General features: G+C 41.5%; 1 protein-coding gene and 1 long non-coding RNA gene across 5 annotated transcripts; both read left to right on the plus strand.

Annotated features, from left to right (window-relative positions):
• The first annotated feature begins 2346 nt into the window (after positions 1-2346).
• LOC115661937 (putative disease resistance protein RGA3) lies at positions 2347-3729 on the plus strand. Its single transcript, XM_030584128.2, has 2 exons — positions 2347-3308; positions 3428-3729. Exon 1 carries the CDS (start codon positions 2347-2349, stop codon positions 3277-3279), a length of 933 nt encoding a protein of 310 aa, XP_030439988.2. The 3' UTR covers positions 3280-3308; positions 3428-3729.
• A 1030-nt stretch (positions 3730-4759) lies between these two features.
• LOC130135864 (uncharacterized) lies at positions 4760-6601 on the plus strand. 4 transcript variants are annotated; one of them, XR_008815047.1, is made up of 5 exons: positions 4760-5085; positions 5362-5458; positions 5560-5700; positions 5789-5851; positions 6038-6601. It is a non-coding gene; the product is annotated as an uncharacterized LOC130135864 (long non-coding RNA). The 4 variants fall into 4 exon arrangements; XR_008815048.1 differs by having other exon boundaries at positions 5808-5851; positions 6038-6600; XR_008815046.1 differs by having other exon boundaries at positions 5560-5851.
• Positions 6602-18413: the final 11812 nt, after the last annotated feature.

Genomic DNA, 18413 nt, shown 5'->3' on the forward strand with positions numbered 1-18413 from the left:
TCCTATCTTCTAGATACATTTAGGGTTCCCTAAACACACAAAACTTCTAATTTAAATCCTAACTAACATATTTTTGGATTTTCTTTATTTAAAAAAAACAATCAAACAAAAATAACAACCGCATTCAAACAATCCATGCAATCAGCAAGATTCTTCTTATCAAATTTGAATTAGGAAAAGAAATCAAATTAACAGTTATATCTATAATGTTATAGATATCAATGGAAAACTGATTATTCGAATTTGGAAAGCGAATAAAATCTATGATCGTATCCAAGTAATTATGGATAAGATAACTATTTTCCGTATCGCCACGTATTGTACCTTAGGGATAAGGTCGGATAGTCGTCCAAATACATTGCCAAATTAGAAAAAATTTCTAATTTAGGGTATCTTAGAATATTGCGGATATCGCAAATATTATCCTAAGATATCTAATCAATCACGCAATATTCACGGAATATTCAAACTAAGAATTTAAATATTTTGAAAATATACCGGATAGAGATTTTTACCTAATTTGCGGATTAGTTTCCAAATTTGAATCATTGGCGGATCAGGATCGCGGAATGGCCAATGGCGAGTGACCGACGGCGGCTCAAGGTGGTGTTCTGGTCAACCGGGGGCGCAGTGGAGGACTTGCAGCAACTATTGGACACTCGTGCTCGAAGAGGATTCACGACAATGATTGTCGATCTTGGACCACGATGAACGCTTTTGCCCTCGCGTTCTCCTCGTTTGTGAATGATCCAAAGTGCACCCCTTTAGAACCTTCTCGCCACTTCACTCACGAATCACACCTGCACACAACGGAAATTTCTTTCGTTTTTCTATTTTAGTAACAACCGTCCAACGAACACGACACCCAAAGATCTCCGGCACAACTTCGTGCTATTGGGATTGTCCCAGCGATTGGTTCGGTGAAGCTCGGCTTCGCCACTAGCAGCAGTGGGGAAGAGGCTGATGTTGATCTTTTGCCAAGGAAGAGCTTGCGGTAGTGAGGTTCTCGACGGCAGCAACTCGTCGTTGGTGTAGCAGGAGTGTCGGGCATGAGATGCTTCGTGACCTGGCTGCTTCGTTCTCAGCCAGGGGTGCAGTGACCGTGAAGGTTGTTGGCGACGGTGAAAAGGCACGCCGGTGTGGAGGGTCTGCTTGGTCGTGAGGCTCAGCTAAGGGAGGGGCCAAGACTCCTCTTCTCTATTTCGATCCCTCCTCTCAATCTCTGCATCATATTTTTTGTCGTGCTTTCCCTGAACGTGGCACTGTCTCTCTAAATCGTGAAGCCCCTCACGATATCTTCTTCTCCATGTGCCAAACTCTCTACTGTGGCCGTGTATGTAGGGTTTTTTTTTGCTTGCAATTATTTCCTATTTTGATTCAAAGAAAATATTGCAATATCTCTGTGATAATATCAATTCATTCAATTTGAATCTTGATAATGTCAAGATTAACAAATCAATATTTTCCAACTCGACATTTTCCGATGAAAATTTTAGCTTTTATAATGTTCATGGGCTTGGCCAAGAATTTTCTTGAACTCATGCTTAGTCCAATTTTATTAAGTTCAGAGCTGTTCACTTGAGTCCATCCGCCGCCAGTCCAATGCAAATGCAGTTATATAGACTTAAATACTAATTCAAATGCTCCTAATCTATATGCGATTTAATTAATTTTTTGTCTAGGGACTAGGATCGATTCCTAATTTTTTATGCAATGAACGACTAACTGAGTCTCCAAAATTTAGGTGTCAACAAAGCATCTCACGTATCTCAATCTCTCTCACAATGATGCACTCAAAAGGCTTCCTAACTCCATTACGAGATTGCAAAATTTCCAAACACTTAATCTCCAAGGTTGTTCTACCCTTGAAGAATTGCCAAGGGGGATAAGGAAGTCGGTCAGCCTTCGAAATCTAAACATAGATTATTGTTACAGTCTTAGTTATGTGCCACATGGACTAGGGAAATTGAGTTCTCTGCATAGACTAACACGCTTAATTTTGCCCAAAGGTGAAGCTCTTGCTAAGAATTATTGTCGACTTAAGGAGCTAAATGGCTTAAAAGTATCCGTGGAAGCCTTAGCATTGAAAATTTGGGACACTCAAGACATGCATTAGTAGAATCCAGGGCGGCAAACTTGATAGAAAAGCATTCTCTGGAATCTTTGATACTTAAATGGGGCTATCTCATCCTTACCAAAAAAAAAAAAAAATGGGGCTATCTCGATACTGATGATGCAGTAATTGGCAATACAGATGAAGATATATTAGATGTACTGAGGCCGTACTCAAGTCTGTAGAAGTTGACAATCGACAGATATGAAGGTAAGAGCTTTCCAAAGTGGATGATGGATAGCGTCTCCTTGCAAAATTTAGTTGAGGTACACTTCCGGAGATGCGGAAGATGTAAACATCTCCCTCAATTGGGTCGACTACCTAACCTCAAGTCTTTAGCGATTTGGAGGCTCCCTGAATTGGAATACATCGAGTCAGACCATTCCTCCACTTTTGAATTGGAATCCATTGAGTTAGACTATTCCTCCACTTCAACAGCATCATTTCCGAGTCTATTGAGATTAGAGATCCGTCACTGTGAAAACTTGAAAGACATGCCACCAACTCCATATCTTGAGGATTTGATTCTGAAGAAGGTCAACCAAAAGTTGATAAATCAGATATTTGGCCTTAATAAGTTGAAGAGTACGGATATCTCTCAGATGGAGTTTCTAGATTGTTTTGCCGAGGAGTGTTTGCAAAGTCTCACTTCGCTTGAATGTCTTGTCATCAGTGAATGTCCTCGGTTAACTTCCTTCTCACACGGCATGCAACATTTGTCGAACCTTGTGCATCTCTCTTTTTCCAACTGTGAGGAGCTCGATTTATCCAAAGATGAAAGCGACAACATCTTTGATTTGCAAGGACTTAAGAGTCTCCGGTCCGTGGACATCCATGGTGTTCCCAAACTAGCATCTCTCCCACAGTGGCTTCTACAGGCCAGCAATCTCGAGCATCTTTCTATTAAAAAGTGCTTAAATCTGAAGGCTTTACCAGAGGAGATCAAGGCCCTTCAGTCACTTCAACAGCTTGAAATCATCCGGTGCCCCTCGCTGACGTCATTACCTGAAGGAATGCAAGGGTTTGCATCCCTTAGTCAACTAAAAATAGCAGGTTGCCCAGAATTGGAGGAGAGGTGCAAAGAAGATGCAGGCGAGGACTGGTACAAGATTAAGCGTATCCCACACATAACTCACAAGCTCGAATACTATGAACGCCACTTATGACTAGAAATTCTCCACTTTTCTTTTTGTAGGTATGTGGACCATTTCTTCCCAGTATTTACATAAGTAATTACTTTCAAATTATGTTTCGATACTTGATTCAATTGGGGGACATGGACAGATAAAGGTTTGGACACATCGCTGGATGCAGGTATTTACAGGGCGTGGAAACATTGACATCGATGTGGCTGTTCCTTCAGGATAGCCCTCAATGGGATATCCCTAAACAAAGTGCTCGCTTTATTCCCAAAAGTGCAAGAAAAACAAAGAAAATTCATACTCCTCATCCAACTCCGAGCTCATTAAATCTGGCTCTTGACTCACGCTGTAGATATAGTGTGAACTCTACTTATTTGATTTCACAAGGAGTACAAAGCCTGCACAGTTCGATGATCTGGAAGTTGACATGAAATAGTCTCACAGATGAAGTGATTAAATGGTTCTTTGAAGAAGGGCTTCTGGTTTGCTTCTCGTAGAAATAACTTTATCGCAATGTGTTCACATAGAATCAATATTTTTTCATCAACTGCATATTGAATACAGAAATCAAATTTCTATTTCCCTGATGTTCCGTCATTCTTTTTCGTTCATTTTCAGTCCTGGAAATCGATCAAGGTCAGCTCGACATCGTTGGGCTTCGTTCTGATTGGAAGAGCCACCTTCGTTTTTCCCCTATTATTCTTATCCAACTTGGTTAGGAAGTCTAAGTGCGAAAAGATCGATTTGGAGAAGCAGGTTGGAGATTATAATTTTCTAGTTGAATTTTCTGCGTATGAGGTAGTCAGCATGATGGATTTTCCTAATTTAACTCTGATATGCTCAGGTCACAATTTGGTGGGCAGAGCTTATGCATGGCGCTGTCTCCATGGCACTTGCTTATCACCAGGTAAGATGATCGGATAATGCGCATTCCAGGAGACTTTCCACAAGGAATTCCATAAGATTCTTTCTATTCCTAGCAATACGATGAATGTGGTCACCAGAGAAGCCTTTTTTAAGAGGTTTTACTATGTTTCCTCGCCTTCATCCGACACATATAATGCTCTGAAGTTCATTTTCCGTGCGCACAGTTTACTCAGTCCGACACGAAATTGAAAGGCAATGTGTTTATGATCGCAAGAACCATCACGGTCATTCTGTTTAGCCCTGTGGTAAGATGGCGTTTCATATGCCGAGTCTAATTGGTGGCATAACATGTACCTTATTCCTCAAGGTATCATTCTTCGATACAGGTGATGGGGCCTTGACTAAGCCTCTAGTGTAAATCTTGCTTCCCACGACCAAATACTTTGCCAGCACGAAACCTTCCGAGCCATCAAGTCCAAAATCCTTCACTCAGCCACTGCTCAGTAACGGACTCAACTTGGAGTCTCACCAGAACGGCAAAAGCATACTGCAACCGACCAGTTTGTGCAAGCTCCTGAGCACGCACTCTCACGAGATGCACCATTACTGGCGAAAATTTGTTGATGCCTTCATGAGGCCCGTGTTTGGCGGGCGAGGTTTCGTGCCTTCCATCCCATGCTCGCCCACCGATCAAGACGATCATCAGTGGCTCCTACGAAAGCCAAGGATGAGATCAAAGAACTAATGATTTTGTTAGGTGGTTTGTAAATAGGACACATTGATACCCAGGTTTATCTAAGTGTGAAGCTTCACGACTTTGACGAGACTGATGGCGTATACGGGGACAGTAGCGCCAATTTGTTAGGTGGTTTGTAAATAGCACGCCTTCTTTTATTCTTTCACTTTCATTTGCTAACTGCCGCAGTTCATTCTTCCATCTACAATCAGTTTTGTGTGGTTCGGGTAAGTTTTTGGTTGTGAAGGCATCGATTTCCAATCTGATTTTTTCCCATGGTGATTGTTTACATGAATTTCCACAAACCAGCCACTGATTAGTTTCGCCTCTTTCTAATTAGTTTGTGGTGTAAAGCGGTTTTTCCTGCACTAATTTTTAGCAAACGACAATTGACTTGGTCCGCTAAGTGTGTAGAATCCTCCTACTTTCGATCTTTTCCTTGGACATGATTCCGGTAATTCTCGTGTCAGCTAATGTTCACACCTATTTGCCATTGGTTGCAGGCACATTCTTGCCACTTTGCTGTTTGTCGCCGAGATCTTCATCTTCCTTTACATTGGAATGGAAGCGTATCGAGAAGTGGGGAGTTGTCAGCAATAGGTAATGACAAGTCTTTGTTACATTCTACATTTGTCAGGCAAGGTTTGCATGACGGGATCCATCTTCCTGATGTTTCGTGTTTCTTCTTCATTCATTCTCAGTCCTGGAGAAATCGATCAAGGTCAGCTCGATGTTGTGGGACTCTGTTTTGATTGGAAGAGCCGCCTTTGTTTTCCCCCTGTCGATTCTTGTTTAACTTGGCTAGGAAGTCTAAGTACGAAAAGATCCATTTAAAGCAGCAGGTTAGAAACTAGAATTTTCTTGCGGATTTTCCTGCCTATGAGGTAGTCAGCATGATCGAGTTTCCGAACTAAACTCTGACATGTTCAGGTCACATTTTGGTGGGCAGGGCTTATGCGTGGCACTGTCTCCATGGCACTCGCCTATAACCAGGTAAGATGATTGGATAATGCGCATTCCAGGAGACTTTTCACAAGCAATACCATGAGATTCTTTTTATTCCTAACAATATGATGAATGTGGTCGCCCGAGATGCCTTTTTTAAAGAGTTTTTACTATGTTTCCTTGTCTTAATCTGACGCAAATGCCTGCTCTGAAGGTCATTTTCTGTGCGTGCAGTTTACTCGGTCTGACACGAAATTGCGGGGCAACGTGTGTACGATCGCACGAACCATCACGGCCATTCTGTTTATCCCTGTGGTAAGATGGCGTTTCATATGTCGAGTCTAATTGGTGGCATAACATGTAACTTGTTCCTCAAGGTATCATTCTTCGATACAGGCGTTTGGACAGCTGATGAAGCCTCTGGTGAGAATCTTGCTTCCTTCGACCAAATACTTTGTCAGCATGAAATCTTCCGAGCCATCAAGTCCGAAATCCTTCATGCAGCCACTGCTCAGTAACGGACACAACTTGGAGTCTCACCAGAATGGCAAAAGCATACTTTGACCGAGAAGTTTGTGCAAGCTCCTGAGTACGCCTTCTCACACGGTGCCCTATTACTGGCGAAAATTCGACAATGCCTTCATGAGGCCCCTGTTCAGCCAGGAGGTTTCGTGCCTTTCATTCCATGCTCGCCCACCGGTCAATGCGATCATCAGTGGCTCTAACGAAAGCCGAGGATGACATCAAGAGCTAATGACTTTGTTTGATGGTTTGTAAGTAGGACACATTCATACACAGGTTTTTTCAAATGTGAAGTTCGACCACTTTGACAAGATTGATAGCGTGTACGGAGAGCAGCTGCATTTTATTCGACGCAGCCACTTTGCATTTTTGTGATAGAGGAATCTGGTTTCTTCCCCTTGTTTCTCTCTTTTGTTGTTTCTATCTTTGGTCTTGGGCTTGTATTAAGAGAATGAATGGCTTTTGTAACCTCCTCATCGCTGGATGATATCTGAATGTCTGAAATTCATTGCTTCATCAACTGCTTCTGTTCTCTTTTCCAACAGCTGAGCTTTTGAAGCTATCAGAGTTTATGTGCATTGACATCCGCCAGCCTGGCATCGCATTTAGGCATCGATTTAAATATGCACCGCACCATTAAATCGAGTTTCCATCATGCAGGGGCATATTGCGATTCTAGTTAGTAGTTAGAGAGTGAAGGAGGACAAATTTTGTCAAGATATTTAAGTGGATTCTCACTACACAAGGCACATTTTTGCTGGTAACCTAACTACAACCATCCCTTTCAGCACAACATTGCAAGCCATGGACATTTATGAGGGCTTAGCCAATAAATGAAAGTTGGGCCATTGATCTTAACTCTTTCTTCTCCAAATTCACATTTATGAAGTCACATTTAGACTTCTCATAATTAGAGTCTAAAAGAAAGTCTTAAAGAAGGGATGTGGCTAGACTTAACCCTGTTTTAAGCAGAACTGTGGCATCTCAAATTACATTTAGGAATTGATCCCAAAAAAATTACATTCAGGAACATGAAAAGTACAATGCAGCTTCTTGGATGCCCCGCGAGTTAATGCACTACTTTTGTTCTTTTTATCTTCGTACTTTTTTTTTTTTAGCTTGAGGCTACTAGCTATGAAATAAGCTGAGTAATGAATCCATATTGGGTAGAGATGCAATCGTACCCTTGAGCTTGCGGTGGCCATGGTTGCTTGAGCTCACTGTCATAACCGCTCAGATTAGTGGCAGCAAGTAAGTACGGTTTTGAGCTCAAGGCCTCTCAAGCTTTGAGCTCATGACAGCCATGGATGCTCGGTTTGAGCTCATGGGGACCATGGCTACCTAAGCTTTGTAGCTCGAAACTCAAGCGGCCATGACCACCAAGAGCCGAAGCTCGAGTGACCATGCGGCCTCGAGGTTCGCTGCTCAATGGCTGTCGCGAGCTCAGAGCTTGAGCTCGCCATTATGGCAGTTGTGATAGACTCCTCCCTCTCTCTCTCTATCTCCATTTTTCTTTTTTCTTTTCTATTGTCTGATGTGACATTTAATTTTCATGTCAGCAGGCGCGATGAAGAGAATGTACATGTGAAATAACACATCGGAACTTCAATAATTAGATGGAAACTTGATAAGGACCAACTATAAGTATCAACTGAAAGTGGGCACAAACAAAAATAAGTTAGTATCAAAATAGGAATTCGAGTCCAAGTTGATCATTTTAAGCGAAATAGGCCCAATTTCCATCGCAATTCAACCCTATTCCTCCCATCAACCAAATAGTGTCCAAAAAGACAATAGGCCTTTCTACTCATTCAAATGGCTTCCTTCTCGATTCCGCTCTTTTCCCTTTTAATCTCCACCGAAAAAATCACCGAAGATAAAATTAGCAGTTTCATACACTTCATGAAAAATGCTTTCTAGTGTTTTTTACTATATCACATGAATATCACAAGATAGTTTCCCCGTAATTTGAAACCTTTAGTTTATTCCAATCTGTAAATGACTTTGCGCAATCTACTCAGATGCCACATGTGAATTTGACCGTCATAATAGAGCCAAAACTCAACACAAATAAGAATAGAAGACAAAAGACAATCTAACACAAAAACACAATGAATGATTTAGGCCCAAAAAAATTAAAATCTTAAAGTGATAGAATATAGTTTTATTTAATTGTCATAATATTGATACATTAATGCATAATAAATTTCTATCATATGTGATTTAAGGTGTCAAAATAGGTTGAAAGCCCACTTTTTAATCCATATTCACTGGTACGAGTCATGTATGGATTAGCTGCTTCCTCTCTCACCCCAACGGCTTCTTTGTCCGCCAAGCCTACCATCAGGAGGCTTGCTCGCAGGGCAGGCGTCAAGCATCAGCGGCCCGATCTACGAGGAAACCCGATGATTCCTCTAGATTTTTTCGGAAAATGTGATCCGCGATACCATGACCTGCACCGAGCAGTGAGCACGCCTAAAGAAAGACGGTGACGGCGACGGACGTCGTGTACGCGCTCATGAGGCAGGGCCGGACTCTGTACGGGGTAGGAGGGATCTTCTTGGGGCCCAATAGTTTTCTTTTTTCTCTTTGGGTATTTCCGTGATGTATTCAAGGTCTAGTGAAGTTACAGGGTTGAAGACAGAATTCATTTGTTAGCCGAGTTTTGTTGCTAGTGTTCTCTTATGTCAAACGCAGTATTTTTGTTCTCCTTGAATTGTTCTTTTTTTTTTTATTCCTTTTGTTCAATCCTAGATTGTTTCGTTAGGGATGGACTACATTGCACGCCCCAACTGTTTGATAAAATGCTTAACCGAGCAGGCGTTCGCACGAATTGTGACCAAAGTTTTGTTCTTCCGGAAATAACTACAATCGATTACTACCAAGGATCTTTCCCATCAATCCATGGAACTCATACAGCTATGATTCGACGGAGCATGATTTAACTTTCTGAAAATGTTCAGGATGTTGTTGGGTTTGACAAGCTTTATGCTTGTGAAAATGGGCTTTGTTAGGCCTGCTGCAATACGACCAAGTTTGCTTTGCCAAGTTAGTGCGGGAAAATTGGCTGATAAGAATTACCAGTGCTTTGTCTAGGGTGTGTTGTTCTTCGGCACGTATGAATGGGATATGGCAGGTCCCACTTCAGCGTGGGGTTTCTAAACTTTGGTTTTTCTCTGTCAGCACGTGGTGTGTGTAAAAACATAAAAAAATGACTCGGTGAACCGAACCATGAAGTCTCCCCTTCACTCACATGAAGAGTTTAGAGTTGATTAAATGGATTGGTACGAGTTTTCCTAAATTGTATAAAATATGGATGTGTTTTGGTAATATGTGTCGTGTCGGGTATAGGTTGACCATGTATCGAGTCAGGTATGGATCGATAAATCTGTATTACATGGAAATAAGTCAAAATGGGTTAAATTGGCCAATTTAGGCCGAACCATTTTCGACTCGATCCACCCGTTTGACGGACCTACATATGATCCTGTTGTTATCATGGTAATTATTCATTCATGAAAAGGAAAGAAGTAGATCTACCATATCTGAAAATACTGATACAATCATATCATACACAAGAAATTGGGTTCATAATACCATTGACTTTTCAAGCTTGAAAAATAAGTATTATCACAAAACTTTCAATAAGCTGCAGTTATGTTCGACCGAAAAAAAAAGTTACACTTATGGCGTGATAATTGGTTACATGTCATTATTGGATGAGTAAAACGTGTGCTTTGAGCTATATAGTGATTAGGTAAATTGAATTCTTCTGCATGTCAACTATCTAAGGGTGATCATGTAGATGAAACCTCTTATAAATATTATTTGGCTTCTGAAGGCAATATTAATATGTCAGAATGAATAATGGAAATGTAAAGTACTCGGAAAAAAAACCAGTTGATGATAAGAGGGAAAAAGAAAGAGGGTCACTAGCCTTCTTTATACCACAAAACAAGGACATTAGCTGATTTGAAAGATACTTCACAGGGAAGAATAATTTGAGAGCTTAAGCATTTTTGCAATATGTAATGACAATTGGCAAGCTATATTTAAATGTCATATGTGAATTTTCACCATCATAAAAGGGCCAAAACACAAGACAAAAAGAAGGAAAATGACAAATACCACTAAAAATCGTAAATTATGCTCACTGTGATATAAATATCTTCAACTATTTTCCGTGTCATGAAAAATCCAAACTCATACATGTGTGACATATACACCCTTTATTACAATTTCATCCGGAAGATATTTATCACACTGATATAAGTTTGCAGTTTTTTATGACACGGAAAAAAGTTTGGGGTTGTGATAAGTTTAGGAGTTTTAGTGGCAAAAAAATATTTGGGATATTTGCGTCATAGCATGTATAGTTTGGGATTTTTTGTTATATTAACCCTAAAGAAAAAGATAGAAAAGTTAGCAAATTAAAGATAATGACAACAATATAATTAATCTCGTCCCCGAAATATAAAACTCCTAAATAGAAAGAATATAGTATAGAGAATTGTCCTAAGCTAGATAAATTAATACAAAAGAATACTTATTACATGTGATCCCATCATAAGAAACAAAGAAGAAATTTTACAATTACTGTTAGAAATTGTAGACGTGGGTCTAGTCATTACCGACTGTCGTACGTGACATGCTGACGTGGACAACTTTACTTGAACCAACGTTCTAAGTGGACCATTATGTTAGTAATTTCTAGCGTCAAGTGGCCGGACGGACAGTGGAACTTCGCGCAAAATATATTTAGGATTGAATTGATATCCATACAATTAATTTAGGATAGATTTGGTAATGTTCGCTTCCTTAGTTGATTTGACTATTAGATATTGCCTATTTGACTTTTTGTCTCATTGGCATTTCTCTCATTTTGTCCGGCTTTCTTCGCTTTCTTTCCCTTTTCTTCCCATCTAATTTTCCTTCCCTTTCTACCATTCTAAACCTATGTCGCGACACACTTTCGCTCTTCATCAATTTGGTATGAGAGATTGGTTAGTGTGTGTCCTACTGTTGCACAATGACCCAAGGAAATTCAGGAATTGATTTTTCACGCCTGATTCCACATAGGTGAGATTTTAGTGGAACTTGTAGGATTGGCGTCAAGTCTTAAGACCCCATGGAATCATCCGTGAGGTGTTCAAATATTTCACGTAAACGTTTTCTTTCTAAATACTGTCTTCATTAGTTATGAACACTAATTATCAAGATAGTTATAAATTTATAACAACTTTGATCGTCAAAATTATATCATAATTACCAAGATAATTAACCGTGCGAAGTTCAAGATCTTTGTCTCAGACTATTGATTTGTACGAAGCTGTCCAATCTGATCTGAGAAATTTTAGAGATGATAAGAAATGTGTGTCTGAAATTATATCTAATTGAGCGTTTGCTCTCTTCTGCCTGGATTGGTATTTCTTTTTCTACTTTATTTTTTTATTTCTCTTTCTTGCCATTTCATTTTCCTCCATTTGCTATCAGTTTCCGTATTTCGCGAGGATTGTTCTTCCAATATTCGATGAAGATTTAAACAACAATTCAAAGATCAAGCGAGGATTGATGCTCATTATTTTTTAATCTTAACCTTTCTTTTCTTTTTTTCTTTCTTGCTTTTCTGTTTTCTTTTTTTCTTTGATTAAACTTAAGTTTGGAAACACACATGAAAATCTAGACTTAATTCTAGCAGACAGGTACAATAGAGATTAATGAATAAAAAATCACAAATGATTTAGCGTGAGAAGAGTTGGACGGAAATTACTATACTGTTAATTTTGAGCAAGAGGTAGAGCTTCCCTCTACAAAAATATTAGACCTTTTCATGCTAATGTTGTATTGGCTATCACTCTCTGCCCCTTGTGAGTTCAACGAGTGCTTCCCTTGGCATCACACAGAGGTTCTTCCGATTAACCGTGATTTCATCTGTGATCTCTCCGTGTTCGTTTGCCATTGTAACTGTTCTCCACGATCTCCCTTAATGGGTCTACACGTGCCTGAGTCTTGATATAGTCTTTATTTTGAATCGATCATCTTGGTCAGCATGCTGATCGACCAACTCTGGTCTAAGAATCAGCAATCATTTGCCGTTACTTGTCAATATGTGCCAACATTTACACCAAAGTCATCAGCAACATATAAAATCGACCAATCTACAGTCTGCATCGATGGGTTAGCTAATTTTCGGTATAAACAAAGGCCAACGAATAACTTCTTACGGGCTTGCCTTCAAAAGCTCAGTAAGCATAGGGGAATTTTCAGCATTTCTTTATTTATTCTTTTGTGGTGTTTTCATGATGAAATGACCAATGAAGAAGTCCATTTAGTATAGAGGAACGGCGTAATCAAAATAAGATTAGAAGAATTGCGATAAATTATCAGGTATCGGAATGGGAATTGATTCAAAGATTATTAGATTTAGTGACACATTTCAATTGAAATGTATGTTCTCTTTTTGTGGTATGAATTATCCGTTCAAATTGCTGTACATAATAGCAAATTAGATAAGTGTTCTTACCACATCAAACTTTCTCCATGCAAAATTTCTCTGTCTACTATTCATTAATCTCCATATCTACTTGCCTTTTTCAATGAACTTACTACCATTTGATTCCCATTAATTCTCACCTTGCCCATGTTAAAAAGAATGCAGTAATGCATCTATTTCATATCCAATGGACCACTATTCCCATTGACCAAATAGTGCCAAGAAAGACAATGGAGCTTTTCTATGCCCATTCAACTGGCTCCCTCCTCAGATGACCAAACATGCCCAGAATCAATGATTTGGGCCCAAAAAACAAAACTAAAGTGATAGAATGTAGTTATTTCTAATTGTCATAATTTAGATACATCAAAACAAAATAATGTACATTACATGTGATCCCCAGTATTATCATGGTAATTTATATATTCATTCTAAAAAGAGAATAGTAGATCTGCAATATCTGAAACTTAAAGAAAAATTCCGGAAATACCAAAACAAACATACCATACATAAGAAATCGGGTTAACCAAAAAAGTTTTATGCACTTTTCAAGTTCGAAAAACAAGTATAAACTTGAATCAGGTCCACTTATGGTGTATAAAAAGGCGTTCCATGCCATCGTTGGAAGAGTAACAAGTGTACTTAATGCTATTTAGGGATTACATAATTGAATTCTTCCGCATGTCAACTATATAATAGTGGTCGCGCAATTAAAATCACCTATAAGTATTATTTGACTTCTGAAAACAATATCAATATGTCATGAATGAATAATACAAAATAAACAATTCCGGTTGATGTTACAAGGGAAAAAAGAAACAGGGTCACTAGTCCTTTTTTTACCAGAAAACGGGGACATTATTTGATTTGCTAGTTACTTAACAGAGGATAACGATTTGAGAGCTTTAGCATTTTGCAATTCGTAATGACAATTGGCAAGCTATTTGGATGTCATTTATAACATCATGTAAGAGCCAAAACACAAGACAACCAAAGAAAAATGATATTTTGCCCCCCAAAATAATGACGACAACATTGTTAATTTTGCCTCCAAATAAAAAAACTCCTAAAATGACATAATATGATATTTCTAATTGTCTTACGTTAGATAAGGGATAATGTGACATTTCGAATTTCGACCCATTTTTGAGATTTATAAAACGTGTATTTCATTAGTGCGCTTATAATAAAATCTCTCACGGAACTGATTACTCTTGGATTATTTTTAAATTAGAGATTTCGCTAGAATCGCACTCGATCGAATTTGACCGTTATTTAGAGCCCGAACTTTGGTGTCGAATTTCTCAGAGTTTCGTGACGAATTTAATTGGACAGTGTCGATATTATTGTGGCCAGCGTTGATATTGCCAGGGATAAGTGAAAAGTGAAATTTTGACTGGGTGCGGATTTGGACTAGTATATCTCCCTCGTAGTGTGTTTTAATTATTATCTTTTGGCATTTTTCCTAATTTATTAATTAGGATTTTCATGGACCGTTGGATCATCTTCGGATTTGAACGTGAGCCGTTGGATCGCGATCGATTACATTGACTTTCTCTCTCTCTCTCTCTCTCTCCTCCCCCTCTGCGCGCCCAGCTACGTGCGCGTCCTCTCCCCCCAGCTATGCACGTCCCCTCCCCCTCTGTCCCATGCAAACTCTCTCTCTCTCTCCTCCTTTCTTCTTTTTCTTCTTCTTCTCTTATGTTCTGTTCCTCTGGGCCGCTGCTTCTGCTTCTTCTCCTTGCTGCCCGACGCCGACCGCCGCTCGCCGGGACCAGCCCAGCCACCGCCCGCTGTCCGCCTTACGCCACCGTCGCCTTGACCGAGCTGCGTCGCCGCTCGTCGCCCGCGACCTCCTGTCGTTGGCCTGCCCACGTTGCACACGAGCAGCAGCTCGTCGCTGCGTCCGCCGCGGCCCGACGCTGCCCAGCCGTCCGCCAACCCGTCCTCCGTTGCCCTGCCACTCGCGACGCCGCCATGTCGCCTCCGGCTGCTGCGCGACCTCCCCTCCCCCTGTTTCTCTCTTCCCCGGCCTCTCTCCTGTTTCGGTTCCCCGACTTCGCCGCCGCTTCGCCTCCACCACCCAGCCTCTCCCCTCAGCCACCTCCGCTGCCCAGCTGCCCCCCCTTGGCCGCCATCACCTCCCTTTCCCCTGTTTTTCCTCTCCCTCGATGCCTTCCCTGTTTTGAGCTCCCCTCGGCTCTGCCTCGTCCAGCCGCCGCGCGCCATCGTTCCGACCGCCGCCGTTGCTCCGTCCGCCACCACCCAGCTCTCAGCAACGCTGCCCAGCCACCTGCAGTCGCCGTGCCCGCTTGGACAACCCAACGCCACCCTAGCTCAGACTTGGCCGGATTGTCCCAGTCGTGGCTGAGCCTCCGCAGCCCAGCTGCTGCCCAACCGTGGTCAGATAGTCTAGGCCGCTGCCCAGCCCGCGGCCGAGTCGCCCAGCCATCGCTCGTCCACCTAGGCCACTCGCCTGGCCGTGGCTGAGAGTCTTGGGCGTGGCCGAGGGCCGTGCTGAGCCGTGGCCGGCCACTGTGCCCTTCGCGCCCTCGCCCGCGCCGAGTCGCCACTGTTCACCCAGGCCATTTTGGGCCCGTGCCGATTTTTCCCAAGCCAAATTTAGGCAAGTGACTCCCTAAACCCTACTTAGCATAATGGGTATTTTTAGACTTGTTTAGGGATTGATTAGTGTAGGTTTAATGGCTAAATTAAGGGTGGATTTGCTGTGTACATGTGGTTGGTTCATAGGCTGATTTGTGGTAATTTTGGGGGTCAATTGGTGGTTGTGCATGGCTGGTTAATGGCGGTTTAAATGGCTAAATGTTGGTTAATTTATGGCTTGGAATATGAGTTAAATGTGATGAATTGGTGGGCCTGTGTATAGCCAGTTTGTTGCAGCACTTGTGAGTGAATTTCGATGCTCGAGAGTGGATGACTCGTGTTGGTTTGTGGGCTGTTTGTGTTCCGGCTTGAATACTGAAATTGTGAGCTATTGTAGTGAGTTTAGGACTTGGAAATGGGGCACTTGAAATGTGTTAGAATGCTAGTTGTGCAATGTGGTGAACTTGTGATGCCTTAAGGAACGAATTTGGTACTCGCATTGATTGATTGGAATGAGTGGCGATTGAGTATATTATGGCGTGGTTTGATTATGTGAATGACGTGGGAATTGATTGAATTATGTGGCGTGTGTGATTGCTTGAACAAGCCCGGATCGATCGGAGGGCTGCCAACTTGTAGGGTGTTGACCCGAGTTATGAGAAAGGACCTGTGGGGTGTTGACCCGGGTTGTGAGAAAGGTCCTGAGGCGTGTTGACGAGGGACAAAACTTGGATTGATCGGAGGGCTGACCTGAGGCGTGTTTACGCGGGTCGTGAGAAAGTGAAAAAGGACCTGTGGGGTGTTGACCCGAGTCATGAAAAAGGTCCTGAGGCGTGTTGACGCGGGACAAAACCCGGATTGATCGGAGGGCTGATCTGTGGGGTGTTGACCTGGGTCGTGGAAAGTGGCTGGACACGCATGCGATATGTGCTTAATTGAATTGGGTGAATGTACTTGTGTATGACGCTCGAATGATAGTGATATGTACATTGGGTGTTATTGCATTAATGTGAATTGACTAATATGCAGAATTGGAGCATGATTTGAGGAGAGGTAAGTACGTTCATGTGGATTTTATTTTTCGGTTGTTATATTGCATGTGGAGACTCGTCTGGGTGCGCATTGGCCTATGTGGGGTTTAGGTGGTTTACTTATTGAGATTTATCTCATCCCCCGTTGTTAAACATTTTCAAGTTTGGAGTGACGGATAGTCGTCACGTGCGATTCAGAGACCGGAAGTGACCTTGGGCATATGATGCTTCGTTTCATCTTTGGATGCCCCTCTTTTGTATAATGAAGTAGGCTACCCAACCACTGTTCCCTTTTGATGTTGTGTAATTGTGAATGTTGTAGTGCTATCCCTTGTCATTAACTATCGTCAGGGTTGCTTAAATTTCGCTTATGCTTGCGTACGTCCTTGCATGTTTCATATGGATCGGAGATGCGTCCTGGGACGTCGCGTTCAATATGGCCATCGAAGGGGTGTCGCGAGCCCGTTGGGGTTCGGGGCGTGACAAATAATGGCACAAGTGGTCTCTAAACTTAAGCCCAACATGTAGTATGGTCCATGAACTTTAGCCCAATGTGCAATGCCGTCCCTGAACTTTTAATTTGTTCAATGTTATCCCTAAACTCTTGATATATGTTCGATTAGTCCCTAAATCGTATAAAAATGTTCAATGTAGTCATTCTATTAATTTAAGTTCATGGACAACATTAAACATTTTCATACAGTTCATGGGCGTCCATGAACTAAATTGAACATGTGCCCAAGTTTAGGGACCATATTGAACAAATTAAAGGTTCAGGGATGACATTGCACATTGAGCTTAAATCCAGGGATCGCATTGAACAAATTTAAAGTTCAAGGACTACATTATATATTTGGTCAAAATTTAAGGATCATTTGTGTTATTTATCCTTAAATAAACTAATACAGAAGCATACCTTACATGTGATCCCATCATGAGAAACAAAGAAGAATATCTACAATTTACGCACTTAAGAAATAATTTTCGAAAAACACTAATAAAAATATATAATGCACTAATCGGATTAATATTTGCATTTTATTTGCAAGTTTCAAATAAGCATTGCTAGTAAGACTTCGACCAACTCTGCTCACGGTGTTAAAGAAATTACACTTCACTGTTGGAAGAGTAACACGTGTACTTAAAGTAGAGAATTACAAAGTAATAACAATTGTGATCTTTCTTTTCAAAAGAAAACTGTAGCAACAAATAGATAGCATATACACTTCCAATTGCAAAGTAAATTGATGTTATTAATATTTAAACTCTCCATGAACATAATTAGGGAAAATTTAAAAACTCACCTAAGTACTGTTTACCCAAATTAATTTTTGGTCCATGTACTACCTTTCATGCATATTTAGGATGCGCATGACAATTATTCTGTGCCCGGGAACTATTTCTACTCAGAAATGATTCTTTTTTATTCTGTGCCCGGAAACAATTTCTGAGCATTTGAAGGCGTTTGGTAACTGTCCAAAATTTCTATTCCTGGGATAGAAAAAAACAGAAATACGTTTGGTAACTACACAAAATTTCTTTTATTAATAATATTTTAAATTATTTAATATTTTTTTTCTTTTTTTTTTCTTTCTACCCTTCCCTTCTTTGGACATGGGCGGTTGCTAGTGCCGGCGACCGGCCACAGGCTAGGGCGTCTCGGCCCTGGCCGCCTGCCTCATCGCCGACCTCGCCCGATCTGGACGAGGCCGACCTCACCCGATCTGGGCGAGGCCGACCTCACCCGATCTGGGCGAGGCCGACCTCATCGTGGGTCGCGACGGCGAGGCTCGGCCTCGCTGTCGCGACCCGCGGCGAAGCCGACCTCTCCGTTAGTCGTGACGGCAAGGCTCGGCTTCTCCCAATTTGGGCGAGGCCGACCTCACCGTGGGTCGCAACGGCGAGGTCGGCCTCGCCGTTGCAACCCACGGCGAAGCTGACCTCGCCGTCAGTCGCGACG

Source organism: Syzygium oleosum, unplaced genomic scaffold, assembly GCF_021117445.2.
Source record: "Syzygium oleosum isolate NSW1041296 unplaced genomic scaffold, Sole_v2.1 Sole_v2.38, whole genome shotgun sequence".
Taxonomy (NCBI): Eukaryota; Viridiplantae; Streptophyta; class Magnoliopsida; order Myrtales; family Myrtaceae; genus Syzygium; species Syzygium oleosum.